The 22,605-nt window shown below is 38.2% G+C and overlaps 1 protein-coding gene across 3 annotated transcripts in view; it reads left to right on the top strand.

Moving 5' to 3' along the window:
- Positions 1-3,786: 3,786 nt before the first annotated feature.
- LOC140951797 (androglobin-like) overlaps positions 3,787-22,605 on the top strand; it is a 37,885-nt gene continuing 19,066 nt past the window's right edge. The window contains exons 1-15 of one of the 3 annotated variants that reach the window (XM_073401147.1): positions 3,787-3,918; positions 8,689-8,812; positions 9,185-9,235; positions 10,179-10,277; positions 10,801-10,881; positions 11,522-11,803; positions 11,953-12,092; positions 12,854-12,943; positions 13,954-14,186; positions 15,009-15,121; positions 16,060-16,328; positions 17,471-17,639; positions 18,346-18,700; positions 20,547-20,835; positions 21,338-21,401. In XM_073401147.1, coding sequence (XP_073257248.1) covers positions 3,848-3,918; positions 8,689-8,812; positions 9,185-9,235; positions 10,179-10,277; positions 10,801-10,881; positions 11,522-11,803; positions 11,953-12,092; positions 12,854-12,943; positions 13,954-14,186; positions 15,009-15,121; positions 16,060-16,328; positions 17,471-17,639; positions 18,346-18,700; positions 20,547-20,835; positions 21,338-21,401 — 2,430 coding nt within the window. In that variant the 5' untranslated portion in view covers positions 3,787-3,847. Of the gene's footprint in view, positions 3,919-4,737; positions 4,910-8,183; positions 8,303-8,688; positions 8,813-9,184; positions 9,236-10,178; positions 10,278-10,800; positions 10,882-11,521; positions 11,804-11,952; positions 12,093-12,853; positions 12,944-13,953; positions 14,187-15,008; positions 15,122-16,059; positions 16,329-17,470; positions 17,640-18,345; positions 18,701-20,546; positions 20,836-21,337; positions 21,402-22,605 lie in introns of those variants that run through there. The other 2 variants (XM_073401156.1, XM_073401164.1) reach the window with 2 other exon arrangements.

The raw sequence follows: 22,605 nt of genomic DNA, 5'->3' as shown, positions 1-22,605 counted from the left end.
ACGTGTCAATCAACCTTATCGTCGAGAACTGGTTCATGGCAATATCATGTACTAGTGAAACTCCTCTCCGGTATACAGTCCATTAGATGCCGACATAAATTATTTATTTGTTGTAGTCCAGGATTTACGGAAAATAAGGCTGTGCAGAATTTTTAATATTAGCATCGAATCGAAGTTCCGATTTCAAGGCACCGTAGCAAGATACAGCATTTCCGATGGAATTACTTTAATGGAGTTTTTCATGCAGCTGTTAGGTCTTATCATGTGATAAGAATGGCCGTTTTTATGCTAGAGACGTTAAAGTTGTCTGAGACGTTAAAGTTGTCTTAAGACGACTTTAACGTCTAGTATGAAAACAGTAAATAAGGCAGACGACTTTAACGTCTTCTGTTAAGTGCGTCGGTCGGACGCATTTAACAGAAGACGTCAAATGCGTCTGTCTTATTTACCGTTTTTATATTATAGACGTTAAAGCCGCCGTCTTAAGACGACTTACCGTCTCAGACGACTTAAACGTTTCTAGCATAAAAACGGCCAATACAAGTTTCTGACGGAACTTGCGTTTTATACAAGGTGAAATTACGCTTTTTTGATAGAATTTTGCAGTTTGGAAAAACGCATTTTTATCTGGAACGTGACAGTTTTTCTCAAGTTTTGCGTTTGAACACGGCCAGCTAGACCTCTGTTTACGCCGCGGCTCTCTATTAAAAAAAAATGCAATTTATTAGAGTGTCCATGTTAGCACGAAAGTACTAATTGGGGATACCATTTTCACGTCTCCTACTGGATTTAACATGGTCATCCGAGCCACGCGAAAACGTAGTCACAGCCGGCCCCCGTCACTGCAGTTCACCTCATTGTTTTTCAGATCGACGGAGGAAGGTCACATCATCAAAATTTTTTCAGTGTGCTTTAATTTTAGTAAAAAATTAATTGTTCCTGACATAAACGGAAGAAAGCATGTGCACAGGTATACATATCAGTGATTGTGAGGGTCCGTTAACGCGTTAGTTCGTAAAGTACCAATCTCATCGCCGCAGGGGTCATGTGAGCCTTGTCTTACACTGGGCAAGGGGATTGCCTGCGTAGCAGGTGCATGAAGGTAATACCTAGGCACAAGAAAAAACGGGGCGTGCGAGGAAGACACGCGTGTATACCTCGCGTGCCTCGTTGTTTGCGCCCATATTACTTTCATGTGCCTGCTTCTCAGGCTAACAAAGGGACCTCCATACATTTGTGTGGTACTGAACAGGGAGATAGCGCTCTGGAGCAACCTCGTTCCCATTGCTTTTCCGGTAGACTACAAGCAGTCTCTCTTTTTTCTTGGTCCGTGGAGCAAAACGCCCGAGACACGCAAATGACCACGCGCGTGACTGAAGGCGCGAGAATGTGCCCCCGTTTCTCGCGTCTCAGGGCTTCGCCACTCAACGCTCGCCCGCGCGTGCACTCTGCATACTAAATCTGAAGAAAAAGAGAGACTGCTGGCAGTCTACTTTTCCGGAGAAGCTCTGGGGACGCGTCCGAGGTTGGCTGTGAGGTTGTATTAATTGTAAATGTATGTTGCTTTTTGTGTTCTTTTAGTTGCTGTAATGCGGAGCGTATCTTCTAATGCTTCTTAAAATAGACAAACAGGAATTAACCGTCCGTATGGTGTTATTTTCCATGTGTTGTTAACTGTAATCAGCATGGAAAAGCACTGGAAAAAACACAGCACATCTGTAGGATCTGGTGGCCTATCGCCCACTTGGAAATTACTGTAAGTAACTCACGATGGTCAGAAATAGGTGTTTTTCCTCCCACATAGGCCACAGAGACGTAAAGAATTTTCCAAATGGCATGAAACTTGGCAGAATTGTTGCTTGAGAGATTCTACATTTTCTGGTGGCAGTTCGACAGTCTTGCTGGACATTGTGACGTCACAAATAATTTCCAAATTTGGTGCCAAAATTTAGAATTAAGAAAATCGTCAGAAAAACCAAATAGAGGTGTTCTGTGATCAGAGTGATGCTTTCCAGTGAAAACCCCGTTAAAATCCATTAAAACGGGACAAAGTTACAAGCTTTTTTGTGAATGACAATAAAAGAAGGAATTTAAAGAATTTAATTGTTTTATTACCTTATATGGTAAAACTTTAGGGAGGTTTACAGTTCAAGACAATAAATGGAAGTTAAAAGAAAAATAGTGGATAACACACTAGAGAAAATTTGTAGTTTTTTGAATTTGGGACTTTATAGGTATTTTCACTTGTGACGTCATCAACACGTATATATGACGTCAACATGGTTTGAAATGACGTAACATGCAACCTGACACCCCATGTCCCAAATTTAAAAAACTACAAATTTGCTTTTATGCATGGTTCGCTTAGTTCCCTTACTGTTTCGTTTAATAAGCTGGAGTTTAAATACCCCTAAAGTTTGACCATATATGGTTAATTCCATACATTTGGCGGGAAATTTGAATTTCTTTAACTGGCTCTAACTTTGCAACAATTTAACTGACTTAAGTGGGGTTTTCACCAGAAAGCTCCGTTTTTTTTATAGATTTTATTTATAAAGTTATTTAAGTCAAATAATTAATTCCAAATTTTAGCGCCATGTTTCAATGTCACTTATGACGTCACGCTGTCAATCAAAAGTATAAAACTACCATCAATACATGCGGACTTTCTTTTACTATGTTCCTGCCAAGTTTCGTCTCATTCGGAATATTTCACAATCATCTATGTGTCTCTAATGAGCCATGTGGGAGGAAAAACACCCATTTCTGACCATCGTGACTGGACATAAATTAGAAACATTAATGTTAACATTAATTTTATTATTTTATTTTATTAACATTTTTTACACGGCCCCATAAGCTATATTAGCTTTAAAACCCACCGTGTTTAAATAAAAGATGTTGTTGTTATTAAAATAAAAAGGTGCTAATTAATCGGAGGGTAATAACATTAGCCTTCAGCTCAGGGGTCAGTGTAGGTCTTTCTCTGCGGAAGGGTATTGGCCTCTGGGGCAAACATTTGAATAATAACCATATAGCTTTTTGGTGATTTTTGCAAGCAAATCATTAAAACTTAAAAAAGGTTGGCCCAACTTCTTCAAGTTTCAATGCAATTCATTTCCACTGACATTCGTTGCAACAGACAACAGGACTCAGCTTCAATCTCTTAATATATAAAAATTGTCTTGAATAACAAAACTGGACATAACCCCTTTAATAAACGTATATTACAATGAAATTGATTTTTATTTTTCTTTCATTCTCTTTCCGTTGAGTTTCATTTGTGAGGTTAACAATGTTCTGATAATTTGTTAAGAAGTATGATTATTGTTTTGTTCCTAGTGTGTGGCATTTGCAGGTTTTTGCATGAACCCGCTGGCCTTCGCCCGACAAATGCACGAATCAGTTCCACTTCGCTGAGGAGAAATACAAATTTCGGTCGAAACGTTTTAAAATGGAATGCCGGTTGGTTATGTCGATCGAGCAATAAAGAGGTTAAGCATTACATTTAGGTCTGACGGCAAACGCAAATTTGTACCACGTGACCAAGTTTCCCATCACTTGTCGTTTACTGTTCATTATTTCAACCAGGAGCCCGACATAAATTAGTAGTTTCACGCAATTTTTTATCCATAAGAATTGTTTTGAGCTGTTTTTATCTGCTTATTTCCTATTCTAAGAAATTCTTAACTTGAATTTCCCGGGCTTGGAATTGATTTTCGCGGGGGAACCTACCCGCGGAGTACTGGCACGAGCAACTTGGTTGACGTGACAACACACTTTGCTTTGCTTTGTCAAAGATCAGCGATCGAGCTTTGTCTTTGAAAATCTTTGAAATTTGACAAATATGGCTTCCAAGGCGATGAAGAAGAAAGAATCTAAAGAAAGGGTTGCTTCCGCAGCTAGAACCATACCAGAGTAAGTGAAGTTAAATTTCATTCATATCCATAATACGGAAATTCGCGCACAAACAAGCTTACTTGCAGCTGACTGCAGACAACTAGCAGCCATGAAGGAAATTCGATGGTGTCCATTTTATGTCGATGAAAACCGATTATTTCCAAATTGATAAATCGGCTGATATGCCGTAGATATATTTAAGAAATGAGGAAGTCTGATTTGAGTGAAAAACCTTTGCACTTGACTATCTGCGATATGCTGATCAGACAGTCGAAGTTGTTTGAAAGGCAGCTAAATGCATAGGGATCCTCGGTAGCTTTTTAAGCTTTTTAAGTTCATTATGAGCTCTCATTTTAACACAATAAATGAAAAAGGCGATGACCTTATTAATTATGTTTTGATAATATTTTAAAGTAAGGACGAAAAATTATGCTCAAGTGTAGTTTGCTGCCAACACTCCACCATGTATGCTTGATCCCCAGATCATTGCAACAGAAATTTAACCAGCGCTTCCAGTAAAGATCGAACAGTTATTTCTCATCAAGGAGAAAGCACTCACAGGTTTGAGTGATACATCAGTGTATGGTATCTTTCATAAGTCCTTCATGGAATATCGGACCATACAATGGTCTTTCATCGTTTTGTGACGTTCTCTACTAATTATAGGTTGCGGTCGAGATTCCCATTTACTGAGTGGATGAGGTATAAAGTTCTCCAAGCGAGCCGGTTTCCATAACAATAATCTAAAATGATATTACACAAAAGGACCACAGTTTATTTTTTTTATGACCCTAAGTGAATTTGACACTTGTGTTCTGCCAAGAGATGACAATTTAGTGATTGGGCTTGCAAACAAACGGTAACGTGAGTATAATGTGCATTGGAGCTACACTTTAATCAACAAAAGTTAATATTTCACTCAATCGCCAAAACCGCGGGTACGATGTCCAAACAGGGAGCTTGGAAAGACCTCCGTCTTGCAACAGTGTCTTCCGCCAAATTTAGGCAAGTTACTTTAATTTTCAGTTTGTATCTAATGATTTAAATTCTAATCCAGGTTCACGTGCGGAAGGTAAATTCATTTCGTGTTTACTGATGAAAAAATTATCTCTGGTTATTTAGGTGGATTAATCCATGAGTTTGGACCTTAATCAGTGTGTTTATAAGTAATTTTTGTAAAGGTTACCCTAGGGCACTGATAGCCTTGGTTTAATTTCCTAAACCCTATGATAAGTTTTTAACTTTCTAATACAATTAGAAAGAAGGGGAGAGAGATCGAGAGAGAGAAAAGAGTGTTATTGTCTACAATATATACATGTCAATATTAACACCCTCTCCGTAACATGCAACATTATGGTACAGAAAATGTTACTACAAATTTAAAACAAAACGTTCCATCTGCCAGATATTATCAACATACTGAAAAATATCTATTTGACAGGCCTGCCTGCACCAGGCTTTGAATTCCTGATGGAATTATATAAAATATTTGCTTGAAATATTTCAATTTAGCATTCATGTCAAAACTGACAGCTAATTTATTTCCACCAGCTATCTTGCTTTCTGAGAATACAATGGATTAGTCATATCAATGCCAGTATTGTTTACCCTAGGATTAGTTGCAATGCAGAGCAGAAACAATAATTTTTATGTAAATATGTGTATCTGAGCTAGTATAATTTTCATAAGTTTCAAGAATTAAATTTAAGCCATATATATGTATACAAATACCAGCCTCCTTTTCAGTGTATTGCCCGAAAATAGAGGCCACAAGGTCAGATACATGTAGATGACTCAAATACCTGTGCTATAGAAATTTCTAGTGTTACTCATATCAAGGAAGTGAATTTACCATTACTTGTTATTGTGCAGTCACCTGTAGTATCTTTTATTCAGTATTATTTTATGACAAAATTCAAAAAGGAAGAAATTAGTAGAACAACCAGATGCATCGAAAACATGATCTATTGATATGTTGTATTTATTATTGTTATTTGTTGACTATTTATTTTTTGGACAAGTTGACAAGTCAATTTCAATAACACTCCTGCAGTCAATGTGTGTGCAAAATAAGACTAATTCATAATATAGTTGATATACCGCTGTAACTGCCATAAAACAGATAAAACTTTCAAAATATGTGAAAAGAGTAATAGTCATTATATAGAGCCCTTATAAAATTACTACCGAGGTTTCATTGAAGTGAGTGCATCTGCCCAGGTCCAAAATCTGCATGACTTTGATCTGCACACATAATGCATTATCCCTTTTGGGGTGTGTAGGTCATTCTAATGAGGTTAATATTCCAATCACTTGTTTAATAACTTGCAAATGTTATTCCCAAAGAAAATAGGTACATGTACATGTGCGCAACATTGTTTTCCTTATAACTATGTTCATTGTGACTGACAATAATTTGATGTAATTTGTTTGAAGGTGATGCAATCTGCCGGTGATATTTTTGTGTACTATTCTTGAATCACTTTTTCCAAACAAAAGTTATAATCCAGGGACCCATGCAGAGTTGAACAATAACTTTTAATTAAACTAGTTTTCTGGCAAATTATTTCTCTCCTTAATAGCCTAAATTGATCAAGAGGATTCTGCTCATAATATCAAATCCAGCAGAAAGAAACGTGTATTTAAGGTAGAAAAATAATCTGAAGTGCATAACACAAATCAAACCTGCTTTACAAATGTAAGTGACAGCTTGATTCTCAAAAATTATCTAACGTTGCTCAAACTTGTGAACTTGTGCATCTGGGCCTTCAACCCTCAAAATGTCAGAGACATGAGTTATTAAAATGAAAACCTTGTAAGGTTATGACCCCAGCTGAAAGTTAGAAATGAAAAATATGTTACTTTTACGAGGCCTTCCAAGGGGGGTAGCTGTGTCGCAATGTCGCTTGCTTTAGGAGACCGTTGTCGCCTAATCTACAGCTGCAAATGTCGCTGTCGTTTTTTGAAGTGTACGTAACTGTACCAGTCATTTTTGTTTTGCGAGAAACTGTTTCGCAACAGGGCTATAACAGGATTTTCATGGTGGTCAGTTGGCAAAATTTCGTGAGCGGCGAAGGATGAACGCTTCTTCTTCTTCTTTAAGGGTTGGCTCCTGCGGGAAAATTTGGAAAATCTGAACCCTCAGAAATGTAATTTCCTGTATTCTGAGTCACTTTTATTGATAAAATGCACAACTTTCCAATGTCACCGTCGTTTTTCACTGTTTAGTATGTCGCTGTCGCATTTTAGCAGCGTAGGCATGTCACTTCTCGCTTTTTAAAAATTCCCATGTCGCCAGTTTTCAGGGCCGTGTCGCATGTCGCTTTTACCCCTTGGAAGGCCTCTTTTACTGGCTTCTACACACTGAACTGATACACATGTACTGACTCAACAATCTAGCTAATAGTAATCTACAGGAAGCTGCCAATAAAATTAAAAATAGAGTCACCATACCTTTTTTATACATACAGTATATTGGCCACCTTGTCACACAATAAGTACAAAATTTTTTCCTAGTGTGGGTACCAGCCCACAAGTATACTTGTTAAAACCTCCATGGAACAGCTGCATCTACTATATGTACAAAGGCAACAGCCAGTAATCCATCATAAACCTAAACTAAAACAATATTAATGCACTTGAAATAATTATTTTTGTTTAGTTTTTGGGGCATGAATATGATTGTCTTAATTCAAGCATTTTAAGCAGTCCATCTTTTTGTGAAGGTGTTGATCCATTGTGGCCATGATGTTTTTTATTCACACTCACTTTAATAAATGAAATGTTAATTTAGTTTTTTTTTGCCAATTATTGCTTTGCTGCTACACTGCTTCTTTCTCTGTAGATTTGCCAGGTAGTTTGCTGATATTTTTATGTTATACAATAATCTGGTCCTATCTTTAGCTACACAGGATTCTGACATGTTCATTTCTGTTAATCTGATCAAAGCACAGTGTACATTGTGTGCCACTATATCTCTTTCAAATAACTAGAAAAAACAATAATGCAGATACAGTCTTACCCCTGTTTATAAGCATGCTATATATGCTAAGCAGTAGCAAACAAAGTATTGTTCATTCGTTGATAAGATGGCCTCTTGTCTTTTTCTTTGTTGATGTTCATATACTTGTTCTGCTATGAAGATTTTGCACTGTCATATGCAAATTGATCTTCAGACTGTCTGCAAACATTTTTTTAAAATTAATATTTGGATGCTTGAGTTGCTAAGATATTCTTTTGTAAATCAAATAAATTTTCAGTTGATCAAGTGTTCCTGTTGTATCAGCTGCTATATAGATTTGTACAAGGTTTGATGCACATTGGGCAAGACTAAATGTTGCCAGAATTTCTTCAGTTGCAGAATGAGTAATCTTCTTAGTCCTAGCAATACTAGAACAAGAAAGTGAGTTAAAAGTTTTTTTGTTAAATTCTGTCCTGTTGACCGAAAAACTTAATCAATTGTATTCTGTATCAGTGTCCAACAAAATTGTAAAGCAAAATAACATCCCCAATAGAGGTAAAGTATGTATTTTATACACCACATTTTCATAGCATGTATATGTACAGTGTAGTTCTATAAAAGAAAATATATGTGTTTGGTTTGCTTCACAGTCAGCAAGTTGCAGATGTGTGTTTCATGCAAGTAAAATGCATCTAAAGGTGATGCTACACCATTATAACTGGGACCATGGTCAAATGAAAAATGATATTTAATATTTCTTTCTGGCATCTGGCAACAAAATATGGGTGGTTTGAACTTATTCATTGAATTATTACTATTTTTTACAGGCAGTCTGTGGCACCCAGTGTTGTGGGATCATTAAATGAAAAAGATGATAAGGCCAAGAAAGCGAAACAGCCAATTGTCATATGGCCTGAGTGGACAGAGCAGGATATAGCACAGGAAAAATGGGTAAAACTCCCCCTCCCTTACCTTCCTGCACAATGCTTACTAGTAATTTAAGTATTTTTTTGTGAAGATTACAACTCATGGCTGATTGTGAGAACCAAATGTCTTTGATGTCTACTAAGTACACTAGGTAAAATGTGTTATATTTATAGCTGTCACCGACTGCATGATAACTAACAGACATTTGTGAGGAGTTCTTCACAAAAATACCCATAAGTACTAATAACTCTGAAAAATATGGAACCTTGCACATACTAAAGTAGAAGATCAAGACTGCAATTATCTACAAACCTCGAGCAACTTGGAAAATGTTTTTAAAAAGAGCTAGTGATACGATGCATTACATTGAATGTTGATAATTTTGTGTGTTGATAGGACACGACACACAAAGCCAAAGAAAAAGAAAAGGGTAAAAGTCCAAACCCGGTGAGTACATTTCAGTTACATGTACAGTAAACACCCACATATAAGAACAAATGGATTAAGAACACCAGGCTGAAATTTGGCCAATAAAGCCCCATTTTTATGAGAACAAGATCAGCCTGAAAATTGTAACACGTTCTTATAAAATGGAAAAAGTGTCATAATTACAAAACAGGTAAGTTTATGTTTGCTGTCAGATAACTACATAACTCTATCAGCTGTCAAGCTGTCTTGTTTTGATTTTATTGATTGTGTTCATTTGTTACAGAATAATTATTTATTTTATTTTCCTTAAGTATACCTCTAGCAACATGTTTTGGACAGTATTACTAAATAAAAATTTAAGAACATTTTAAGAACATTTTGGGGCTGATTTGTCATTAAGCAACCGATAAATAAGAACTCAATCAGCCCTATATGCAGGTGTTTACTGTATGACATACTACTTACACTGTGTTAACCAAGAGTGAGGTCTTTACAGTGAAATCTCAGACCAAGGCCTTGTTGAATACATCACGGCCGAGGTCTGAGATTTCCCTGTAATGACCGAACGGACGAGTTTAAAGGTTATTTATGATATGGCCTTTTCATTATGGACCTGCGCATGTGATAAATTAAAACAAACAACTGGTCAGCACATAACTTTAAAAAAATAAAAAACCTCAGTGAGTTGTACACTTGAGCCTGTGATGCAGTGAGGTGACACTGGTCAGCAGATATCCTTTTTGACAGCTGTCAATTTACTGTAATGTGGCTATCCATAAGGATGTCCACTATCAGGTTAAACACTTAGTTACACTTGGAGTCATACATCTACATGTTTTTACATGTAGGCCTCAAAGACATCACCAAAATTACAAGGAGCTCATTGTTTTAAACTGACCGACATATATAAATCTTTTACTGTGTAGAGAGTGTTACATCAATGATACGTTGTTTTCTGCAGCATCCTTATGAAGACCCTGAAGGAAGGATAGATTTACCAGCTTCAATCAGATCCCAAGTGGATCACTGGAAGAGGCCTGTTGAATTCATATATGAAAAGGTACAATTATTTGAATTAGGTGCTGCTGCCTTTTTACAGAACCACTGTACTGTATTTGTATACTACACTTTATGAAAAGATATGCTTTTTGGAGCTTCGATAAACTTACTGGCTTAAACTTTAAAAGCAGCTCCCTGAACTGATAGGTTTTTAAATATCCAATGTAAAAAATATTGTAAGTCCTTTAAGTGTCCTGATGAAATCCTATGGTGTAGCCTTATAAGTGAATTCACTTTTTTATTGCACTGCAGTATTAATATTTGAGGAGATAAATTCAAAAATTTATTAGATCAAAATTTAATAGATCAGTAGAAATAAAACACAGTACATGCACTTACCTAAGAGAGAGGGAGGGAGGGAGGGATGCGAAAGAAATCAGCACAACACAGCTTCTAAAGACGAGTCTTAAACATCACCTAAAAATTTCATTAAGACTTATTATTAGGAATGAAAGGGTTAGTGACACTTTTCTAATTATTTTTATGGTCAGTGTTAATATGACTGTGCTTTTCTTTTCATGCAGGCTCCAGTGGTAGTTGATCCAAAAAGCTTGAGTGAAGGAATAGATCTACTTTCTGCAAATGATCACCTGACACACAGTGAGGTAAGTACTTTTCTTATAACAATTTAGACAAAAAATAATTATTAATCTGAACAAGTGAATTTCACTTTGGCCCATAATTATAATATTATGTGCACTGAATACATGTCATTAAGAATAAAATTATCAATAATCAGTGGAGTTGAATTTGTTAAATTACAAATATGATTTTAGACAGAATTAGACAACATGAAGTTGTGTTACCAATTAATCATAACTATAACAGAATTCTCCAATCTGAAAAAGACAAGAAACAGTATTAAAATAGCTTTTGGTTCAATTGTTTTAATACTAGTCAAAACCATTTATTGTGTATAATTGCCAAAAGCAATAAATCTATGCATGTTGTGTGCATAAACTTATTAATTTTGGCTTATGGTTCAAATTGTTTTGTCCACAAAAGTATAACTACATGTATATGTATGCAGATTTCCAAAAATAATATGATTCTGTTACTTGGAAAAAACGTCATACCCAGTTTGTTGCTTGCTGATGTTATTGTGGAAATCAACAGATGTATTTAAATGCATAGAAATATTTATGGGCCATCCAACAAGTTTGCAGACCGCTAGGGTCAATGTGCGATCCAATATTGTAAACCTCACATTGCAATGAATTAATTAGTTTACTGTTGTTGCGGCAGCTACTTCGATGGATTATTGGCCAGGTTACTTGTCTTTGGAAACAACACTTCAAAGTGGAACCCACGGAAGTAAAAAATACTAAAGATGCAAAGGAGAGCAACAAAGGAGATAAAGACAAAGAAAAAGATAAGGACAAAGACAAGGACAAGGATAAAGATGCTCTGGTCGAAGACAACACATGGAAACCCTGGGGTCACATATGGCCTAAAGAGAAAACTAAAGGATCTCCTCTTCCTGTTTATAATCCAGGAGGAAAATATTGTGTCAGGATCTTTTGGATGGTGAGAAAATTATGAGAGCAGAAATAAATAAACTGTTAGAAAAGATTATAAGGTCTTAACTGAAAAGGCAAAGGAAAGCTGAAAGGGCTTTAAGTGCAAAACGTTTGAAATTATTGTTATTAATTTTATTAATTCTCTTTTAATATTAGGGTACCTGGCGGAAAGTAACAGTTGATGACTGGATGCCATTTGATGACGAAGGAAATCTTTTGTTACCAGCCACACCAAATGAACATGAACTCTGGCCCATGCTTCTCTCAAAGGCTCTTATAAAAGTAGCTTCTTTAGAGTAAGTTTAACATTTAATGTTAATACTTATCCTTGAAGTAAAACTATAAGCAGATTTTTAGTCTCACTAATTTATTATACAGAACTCTTTTGAGGTTTTGTGGCCATGGTGTTGATTTCTTAGACCACACCAATGTGATAACAAGCACAAAATGTTGGGTTGTTTAAAAAATATTATTTGTTAGGAAGACATGCGCTAGCTTGTTAGAATCACAATAATGAAATAATATGTGCATGGCGGGTGTCTAGAAAACGCATGCTTGCATGCGTGGGTTATATGTATATATTATGTTACAGGTCAAATTTGCTTTCAGTTTAAATTTTTTCATCCTAGGTTGATTCTCAATTTTCTTTGTCTCTTAGGGCTAGGTGACAAAGGAATTGAGAATCAACCTGGGTTAAATCAAAATTAACCTGAAGTCAAATTTGACCTGTAACATATACATGCATGCATTTGAGTTTGCACGTCCATAACAATATGTAATTAGTTTTGATAAACAGTTGTTTCCTTTACATTTCATTATTGTTTGCTATAACCCCTCAGCCAGTATCTGACCGTGATAATCATCAAGAATGTCTATTGACCATTAACCAGATTTGCTCTCACATGAAACACAAGAAACAAGACAAGACTAGTAACTTACTCTTTTTAATAATAATTTTACATACCAGTAGTTATATTTAGACCTAACCATGGATGTTCCCCCATACTTGTTCTATCACCATTAAACTACTTTATGTTTTTTTCCTCCTGTTTTATAGTTATGCTGGTGGATATAATGCTTGTGAGTTTGGAGACTTTACTGTTGTACATGCTCTAACTGGATGGTTACCAGAAGTTATCCCTCTAAGGTAAATTGGGTCATGCAATACAGCAAATATTTGTACAATCTTTTATTGTACACTATAAGTACTGACTAACCCTAAGATAACTTAGACCCTAAAATGCATTAATAAAAGGGCCATTATATGAGGAAAATAAGACGCGTCTCTCATTAGACGCGTCCTAAATAAGACGCAAACTATCCCGTATAAACGGTACATTAAGATGCGACTTAGCAAAGTTGCGTCTTATTGGAGGACAGGTGTTAGGGCTGTTCTTGGATAAGACGCATCTTAGCTAAATTTCAAGCGAAATGTGCTGTTTATATGGGATAGTTTGAGTCCTACTTAGGACGCATCCTATGTAAGACGCGTCTTATTTTTCCTCGTTTAAACGGCCCTAATGATGACGTTCTAATGTTAGTTTTTTCGGAATGAGGAAGCACTGTTAACTGCCTTCAAGGTGGGCACAATTTCTATTTTCCCAAAATTGATGCTGTCAACTCTCTCTTAAAGGACAAGATGGACACCTCAGGAACACAGAAAACTAGAGTTGATCCCTGCCCTTCTTTACTCCTTTTAATGGACTTTTTATAAGACAAACACCTCCTTAACACAGAATCCTAGAGTTGATCCTTGCCTTTCTTTAGTACTCCTCTTAATGGACTTTTTAAAAGACAAGCACCTCCGTAACACAGAAAACTAGAGTTGTTCCCTGCCTTTGTTCACTTCTTTTTGTTGAATTTGATAGCAGCACAGTATGTAGCATTCGTACAGGTACAGTTAGCGAGCTCTACCGTTAAATGTACATGCCTGTTGTCAGCATTGCCCAGTTAGTTTACTCCTTTCATTTGAATTTTATACGAAACTTACTGCCGGTCTGAAAGGTGTCATCTTAGAGAGAGTTAGCTGTAGCATTTATATGCATTGACACACTAAGCAAGCACTGCACTTACATGCCGCTAGTCAGCTATGCCCAGTTTTGAAGAACACCAAAAACATCACATACATGTACATTTCTGTCTCAACTGCTATTTTAGATGTGGTCATACTGGTGAAATATGGAAACTTCTTCTCCAAGCGCTGCCACGTTGGAAGCTAGAGAACACCCCACCTCCGGAAGAGAAGAAACCATCAAACACAGAATGCAAGAGGAAAGATGACAAAGACAAAGAACGTAAATCCACCAAGTCAGACAAAGCACAAGGCCAAGACAAAGCTGACAAGGACAGCAAGGCCAGAGATAAAGATAGAGACAAGGGTGGTGACAAAGGTACATGAATACTATTTATCAATAATATTATTCCTCGAGCCCGAATGGGCTATTGACTCAGAGGCCATGAGGGCGAGAGGAATAATTGTTTTAGTAAAATCCAACTAGTTGGTCAAAAATATCGAGAATAAAAAAAGTTTAGCTAGTTAAAGCTAGACTTTAATCCTTTTTTGCCGCCAAAAAGCCCGCGCTTTTCGCTACTATTGGGCTATAACATATAGCCTAGTAGTAGTTCAACCAATCAGAACGCAGCATTGATAATAGACCACTAGTTGGATTTTACTAATAGAAAAGATACAGAGTGCGTGCAATTTGGAAGTGTAGGTGCGTGACAAATGCTCTTTCACAGTAGAATAGTAGAGGCCTTTAGGTTCGATAACGAGAACAACTGCGATTAAGAGATTTGAGTGAACGTTTTTTCGCGTATTCTAAAAAAATAGACACTCCAGTAAGCTTCATTGTACTTTTCATTCTCCAGCAGAGTTAGCACTGTTCTCCTTATTGAAGGAGGTTACGCCGTCTCCCAGTCGCAAAATGATAAAACTTCTAACATTTATTTTGGTAACTTGATTCCGCCGCCACCACATTCTTGCTAAAACTCGTAGTAAAATGGCGACGACTAAGAGGATTTCCCGCCAAAGTGACTCTGGCTCACGTATGAGCACTACTTATTATTGAGAAAATCACGTACTCATAGTCATGGTTGTCTAAGCCTAATGGTTTTACAATAGTTGAATTGTATTCACCACCCAAATTTCCAAACTAAATTCCCTAGAATGTCCAAAAATTTGTATTTCACTCTATTTTTTGTTGTTGTTTAAGGAACCCCAGCTATAAATCCTGTGGAAATTCCAAAGGAGCCTGAGTTTGTCATTTTTGCAAGCTACTCACATCCACCCAATATGCCAATGAGACATTCTGTTCTCAAAGAAATGGTAAGTGGAGAGTGACTTAATAAACCGAATACTCTATGCTGCCAGGGATGGCCCTTAGAGCCGGCTGCCGGCTTATTTCTCGGCCGGCTGAAAAAGAGCTTACCACTGGATCAAATTGCTTTGGAAAACGAAGACATGGAGAAGTTTTGAGGATGCAGTTGAGTAAAATAGCTGGCTTGACTGATAAAACAGTCTGCTCAGTTTTTCCGTAGCTACATCCCTGTGCCGCCGCTGGGGCATCTCTGCCCCCTAAATCTGGGATAATTATCTCTATTCTTAGTGCATAAAATGAATCTGCAGAAGTGGGCTATCACAGGTCCACATTCCACATCACAACTTTACCACATTTTGGGGTCCTGAATAAACTGGTTAGACCATGCTACATGTAGCTATTATTAAGTCTCGGCATCACTTCAATTGATTACGTAAGATTACAAATAAGACCTCCCCCTACCCTTGTGTATCGCTGTTTGAAAAAAAAGTATGGATTTACAAATGTATGAATTAGACTCATGCCTGGTGATGTGATAGACCTTCAAGAAAAGTGGTGTGGAGGTCAAAATGGCAGCATCTCTTACGTGAATGAAATTAAGGTATTTTTCCTAGTAGGAAGGATGTATTTTTACAAGCAAGTAAGTGGTAGTTTATCTGTGATTGCCATCCATTAGTACAAGCAGGAGGAGTTTAAGTCGCTAGCAGTAAGCATTAACGTTTTAGAATGTCTTATGAAATCTGTTTATCAAAAACATCAATACAGTAGAATCCCGGTAACTCGAACTCTGAAGGTTCGAGACAGCGGTGAATTCGAGTTAGAGGGGTAAATTTCAGTGAAATTTTTTCCAAGGGAAGGAAAATTTAGTTCGAGTCAGTGGGGAATTCGAGTTATTCGAGTTCGAGTTATCGAGGTTCTACTGTAATTTGTGCTGTGTTCCCTCCAGGCAGATGCATCTGAAAAACTCCGCCAGTCTGGGCTGTCTCATACTCACCCCCACCCTGTGATGTTGACGACTGTTAGAGACTGTCCCCTAGTCCCTCCTCCGCCCCCTGTTCAGATTCCTCGGTGGAAACTCATCCGTCAGAAAAAGAAGAAGCAGCCTGTTGAGCCAGCACTGACTCCTCCTGAACCACCTAAAGATCCTCAGTTCTTGGAAGTAGTTTCTCCATTTCTGAACCACAAAGTCAGTCCCATCCCTGTTAGCAGAGCAAGGTACGTATGGCCAGTTTAATAGACTAACAACAAGTCTCTTGAGCGCAGCATCTTCCCAGCTTTCACTGACATCTGTGAGTAGCAGCACAAAATGAAAAGCAGAGAAGAAAAAAAATGAAGAGAGGGTTACCTCGCCGTCTCTCCCTACCCCTCTTGTATTCAGGGTCTACCTTTCTGCCCCGTTTGAATGCCTCGGACAAGCTATTGTCGGCAAGACAGGGCTAGACTTGTGTTCCACCCCGGTCAAACGTCTAGGGCGCTTTCGTTAAGAGAGTTTTTTGGTTTTTTACCGTAACGTAAACACAGGTAAAGATGTATGAATTAGTTCTTTAACTTAACTACCTTTTCAATTTCCTAAAAATATCGGGCTCAGTTCTTTTCGTTGAAAACGCTTCGCCTCCAAGTAAAGTCGTGCTGGAAAATGGGGCCGACAAGAAGACCAGCTTCAGTTTTCAAACATAAGTACTTTGCTCATCGTTTGTAATTAATTTATCCAGTCTGACGGCGGTGAAAGACTGGTGTGGTGTAGACATGGCAAATTTAACAGGAGGCTGGGAGGGCGGTGGCCATGGGCCCTTCGATCGCTGGGATTTCTCTATTTTTGTACCAATTTTTTAGGGTTGTTACACAATCAACAAAACGTCAACTACACCTGCTAATAAATTCTCTACAAATGCCACAGCCAGAAGGCCAATGAGAAAGTTACACAATGCATATGCAAATTGAAGTTTATTAAAATAAGGAAACAAAGAGAAAAAGGTGAAATTGCTGCTGAAGAGGTTTCATTTGAATGATCACAACACACAATTTCATCCGCGGACTCAAAAGGTAGAACTACCAATTAGATAAACAGTACCATGTGAAAGTACTGCTGAAGAGGTTTCATTTGAATGGCAACACCAGGGGATTTCATCCACAGACTCAAAAGTTAGAACTACATACTAAATAAATAGTATCGAGTGAAAGTACTTCTGAAGAGGTTTCATTTGAGTGGTAACACCATTGGATTTCATCCACAGACAGAACCACCTTTAAAAATACGGGCTCCGTCATTCACTCTTCAGTGAGTGAATGGGCCAAGGTACAATAATCTCATGAGAAACACATCAATGTTATTTGAATACTCCTTTAACCTTATGCAGGACTCCTGTAAAGTGGCTGAAATTCCGTCCTGAGAAACCAATGGGTGAAATACAAGAAGAAGCAGACAAAGATGAGGGAGAGAAGAAAGAAGGTGTTGAGGGTGATGAGGGAGCTGACAGAACTGACGCTGCTGCAAGAATCAATGAAGACTCTGCAGCTGTAAAAGAGGTTTGATCAATAGTATAGAAACTACTATCATAGTCGAAAGACAGCGTTAACACACAACACTGTACTGTTCTTTGGCTATGCATTACTGAATGAAAGAGAGAAAGACGTAAAATGTTCCATATTTGTTTTGTCTTTTTCGCTACAAGGTTTGTTATCTGATTTCTGTTCGTAACTGAGTTACAGAAGGTCTGATTTATTAGAAAAATAACAACTTCGCACGTGCATTACACATTTTTGTACAGTTCTTTGTGCGTTGTTGTGGCACGACTACAACGTTAAACTTCCTAGGTCCTTCAATGGAGGAAATGTCGTACGTGCTCACAAAAAAATTTTGTTGCTTGTGTTCCTGTTCGCTTTTTCTTCACTGCCGCTCATTTTTATCTTGCTGGTCGCTGGTATTTCTCATTTTCTCACCGCCACTATGAAATTTTCATGTTGTTCTTCCAACGAAATTTGGTCTCCTTTGTTTTTTATTCTCGCTCTAGATCTTTCTCTGTTATCCACGTAAGAAAAGAAATCGTTAAGATTTAGTCGAAAAAAAAAGACTGTTTTATTGTCTATATATTGCTTTACTTTGATGTTGATCACTCTTCGGGCTTAAAGGGTGAATGTATTTTGCAACAGATTTCCTTTACCAGGTTCATTGTATTTCTAGCTAGCATCTGTCAGTTATTGAGTCTTAGAACATTGTTGTTTTTGTGCCTAGGATGAGAAAACCAAGACCCCAAGTCCCAGACCAGAAGGGGAAGAAACCAAACCACCAGACCAAGAAAAAGAACGAGAATCCTTAAGAGAGAGTAAAGACAGCCGTGAAAACCTTCAAACTCGATCCAGCACTAAAGAATCTCTGAAGACAAAAGAAAGAGTCAAGTCTGCAAAAAGCGATCGAGGAGAGAAGGACGTGAAGCTTCCCAAGAGTGCTGAGAAAGCAGAGAAGAGCAGATCAGGAAGCAAGTTGAGTGTGGTGGATAAGCCGGAAAGGAACAAGTCTGGTGGAGCGTCACCGAAAGGACGAAGAATGTCAAGAATGGAGAAGCCAGGTGCTGACTTGTTGACCAAAAGTGAGTGGCGGGTCTTTCTCTGGGGAGTAGAACGGAGCAGTCTCGTATTTTTTGTTTTGAGTCACGGAGATTGAGAGCACGACCGCTGGCGGTCTATTAGCCTGCGTGGTAGGCGTTTGAAATGGAAGGGAAAGGAAGAATCGCGAAACGCAAAACGCGAGGGACGCGCGAGGAGGGAAGGAGTTTCCTTCCCTCCTACCTCGCGCGCCCCTCGCGTTTCTTTCGCGCCTAAAACTCCCTTTCCCTTCCCTTTCAAACTCCTGCCACGCAGGCTAGCGGCCTATATGGGGAGAGACTTGGACTGGATTGGACTTGATGGAGGGGCACCGAAATGTCTACGCTCGTTCGCATTAACTCGAAAAAATTTACATTTGGATTCCCATGACTACCAGATTAATTATGTAAACATTGATTTGTGTCATCAGTAGGGCATTTCTGTCATTGAGGTGGAGACGTGTCTCCCGCGAAACGTCCCTAGCGGCGAGGATCGAGGAGAGGCGGCTGTATTCATGATTAGGGATTTTAAGGTGGAGACGTTTTCGGGGCCACGGCGACCGGACTGGCAGAGCAAGCCTGGAACAGAGGTAGCCGTCGCTTCCCTCCAAAATTCGAACATTAAGATCGCAGTGAACTCAGGAGGACGGCGCCTTGGAAGACTACCGAAGAGGCAAATATGGCTTCACATAAAGAATTAAGAGAATTAATACTTATTTGTTTGCATGCAACAACAATAACAACAACAACAACTTTATTTCAGTATTCCCACTTTAGTATGTGGTATTACCTACTATTCTAAACAATTTTCAATACATACGTTTCATTTACACGATACTCTAACGAAAAAAGTGAGATAAAAACACACAGTTCAAATATCGGAGTTCATACTTTTTGTCTGGATACCTTCATTTGGCTCGTAGGACAATTTTGTCCATGTAAAGCTCACTTACAGTTTGCTGTTTGTCGTGTTGGATCAGATTGGATCTTGACTCTGTGACACTGAAACATAGAAACATTACAAAGATGTAAGTTTAGATAACAGGGATTGGAAATCGAGCTTGAAATGTGACTCAAAGAAAACAAGGACAATTTAAGAACGATAATCTGCAAAATTCTGGTTGCTAAACGCAACAAACCTGATTGAAATGAAAGTTTAATACTCACGTTCTCGCCACAACGCCAAACAGACCAGTTTCACGTTGCCGACGGGAGCACGACGGCAATGTGGTGAGCAAGAGCGTGCGCAATATTGCACAAATCATGACGTCACGTCCGGTTGAAGTTACCGTCGCCCCGAAGACGTCGCCATCTTAAGTTCCCTTTAATCTGAGGGGGGAAGGGGGGGGGGGGGGGGAATAGACGTAAAACAGAAATTTTGGTCTATATACCGTAATTTGTAGGGAGTTATTATAACTCCAAAAATGGAGTAAAAATTTTAGATACAGGATAACCCCTTTTTAGGGGTTACTTTAACTACTAAATTAACTCCGAATTTGGGGTCATTTTTAATCCTGAAAAAGAGTTCTTTTTACTCCCAGTCTGGAGTTAAATTAACTCTGAAATGGGGTTAATTTTTCCTTTTTTTGGAGTTAATTTAACCCTGAAAGTGGAGTAAAAATTTTAGGTACAGGATAACTCCTTTTTTGGGTTTGTTTTAACTCCTCAATATCTGGGGTCACTTTTACTCCTGAAAAGGAGTTCTTTCGGAGTTAAAATAACTCCCCAAAAAATAACTCCACTGTAAGGAGTTAAATTAGCCCCACTAGAGGAGTCATTATAACTCCTTGAAAATTACTGTGTACTGATTTACGATAATTAAATTGATCCAACAATATTTGGCCCTTTCTAGCACCTCCTGAATCAAGGCGTATGTCGCGAATGGAAAAAGGAGTGAAGGTTGAACTAGAAAGAGAATCTTCTCATAAAGTTGACACCATTCGTGAAGATGACATCCCAGTTCTTGATCTGCCCGCTGATGCTACAGACGGGGATAAGAGTCCAGGCGATGGTGCGGATGGAGAAGTTAATGAGGACAAAACTGAAGGCGAAAAAACAGAGGATGGAGACAAAGTTAAGGAGGAGTGTAAAAAAGAGAAGAAAATCTGGATGGAGTATGGTGATTTCTGTAAATGCTTTAGGTGAGACATAGGTTTCGATGGGTTATTCGTTTTTCTCGTGTCGTAAATCCAGCCAAAAAGCAGGCACAACCGACTTTTTTAACCAACATAGAGATACTGGATTTCTGATGAACCTTTTTCTACTGGTTTGTATCGTTTCTAAAATGATTGGCAGTTTCCGGAGATTGTAGTTTTATAAACTGTGCAAATACGTGCTGGAAAATTGGGAGCGAGAGTTCATGGGAACTATCATTGTCGTTCACAGGAGCGGACATTCCTGAGTAACCATTTTTTTTCCGTGAAAAGTTCCCTTGCTCACCCTTAGCATGTTAAATTTTTGCATCAAGGGAATTTTAAAAGAAGAGCGTGGCTCTTGTTCCCCTCCAAACGGGTAAATAAATTTGTCAAGAAAAGATGTACCTCGTGTAGACTACGTCAGTGTTAGGAAACTTGCACTTCAGTAGTTTTTATGGTATGTTCTCCTGAATTGTCAGTTAAAGTGTCTCTTTTCTTCCTGTTGTAGACATCTATACATATTCCACAAACCCAACACTTACAATTATTCGAAGGGAAACTCCGAATTGAAGGTAATAAACAACTTGTTATATACTAGTAAATGTGCAATTAATGGATACTGTGTATTTTATGCTCATTTGTGTAATAAGGAAAATGAAGCTTTTCCCCCTCTTTATCACCACAAAAACCAAATTCAGAACTGATTCCGGTGGTACCTTTGCCGGTTGCATGTTTCATACGAACCTATAGACTTCTGTGCAAACGGTCACACAACTGTTCTCTTGGCCTGTCACGCATGTACCTCTCTCCAACGAACTTTGGCGAACCTTGTAAGTGAGTCTTCCTTAAGGTGATGTTAAAAGGGACGATTCGCAACGACCACTTTTAGCGCAACAGAGAGTTCAAATGTTGGAACAATATTGCAGCCATTCAGAACAATGTAACAACAATGTTGTAACGCTGTGTTGCGCTAAAAATCGTCGTTGCGAATCGTTCCGTGTAACATCACCTTTAAGTGACTTGGCTAATAACCTTTTACAGTTCTATAACTGACGGCCCTCTAGACTGTACTTCTCATGACTGAATTAGTTCAGTTACCTTCATTTCTCATCTTGTTTTATTCTTCTCTCATGTTCTGAAGTGCTTTCTTTCTGTATCGCAATCTCTGTCTAAAGAGGATGTAACCTGCTCAAGTCCTGAAGAGGTATTTTAAAACTGTCTCTATTCCCTTCTTTCAAGGCACAATATTGTGTCTCGCAAGCTGTTGCTCTTTGTAATCTTCACAGCTCTCGCTATCAAGAGGTTCTAACCAGAACCAGGAGCCCTTGTGATCCTTAGCTTCAAACTTTCTTATCTCGAGAAAGTCTTTATGGTCTATGTGTTGTTCTCTATTGATTCCATAACCTCTCTTATTTCCGTGGATTCTGCCCCTGGAGTTCTGCTTGGCCTGTCGAGTTGGTCACAGTCGTTTTTTCTCTCTCGCCTGACACGCCTGCGCGCTTCGCGCGCGTGACACTCTTACTCTACACTAAACCGATTTTGAGGGGAAAAAAACGACTGTTTTGCAGTCTACGTTTCCACATTTTGCTTTTATATCCTTACAAGAGAGAACAATGGAACAAAGAGCGAAACGCCCAGTCTAGCCCTTGGGATTTGTGAATTTCACCAAAGTTATTTTTAGACCAATTAAACGCTTGATATTAATCACAAGTTGGTTTCCGGAGAGGTCCGCAAACTTTTATTCGGTGTTGTTGGGGAGAGTTAAACAGTCGTCAT

Source organism: Porites lutea, chromosome 1, assembly GCF_958299795.1.
Source record: "Porites lutea chromosome 1, jaPorLute2.1, whole genome shotgun sequence".
Taxonomy (NCBI): domain Eukaryota; kingdom Metazoa; phylum Cnidaria; class Anthozoa; order Scleractinia; family Poritidae; genus Porites; species Porites lutea.
The sequence above is the reverse complement of the archived record's forward strand: the minus strand, read 5'-3'. Positions and strand labels throughout refer to the sequence as shown.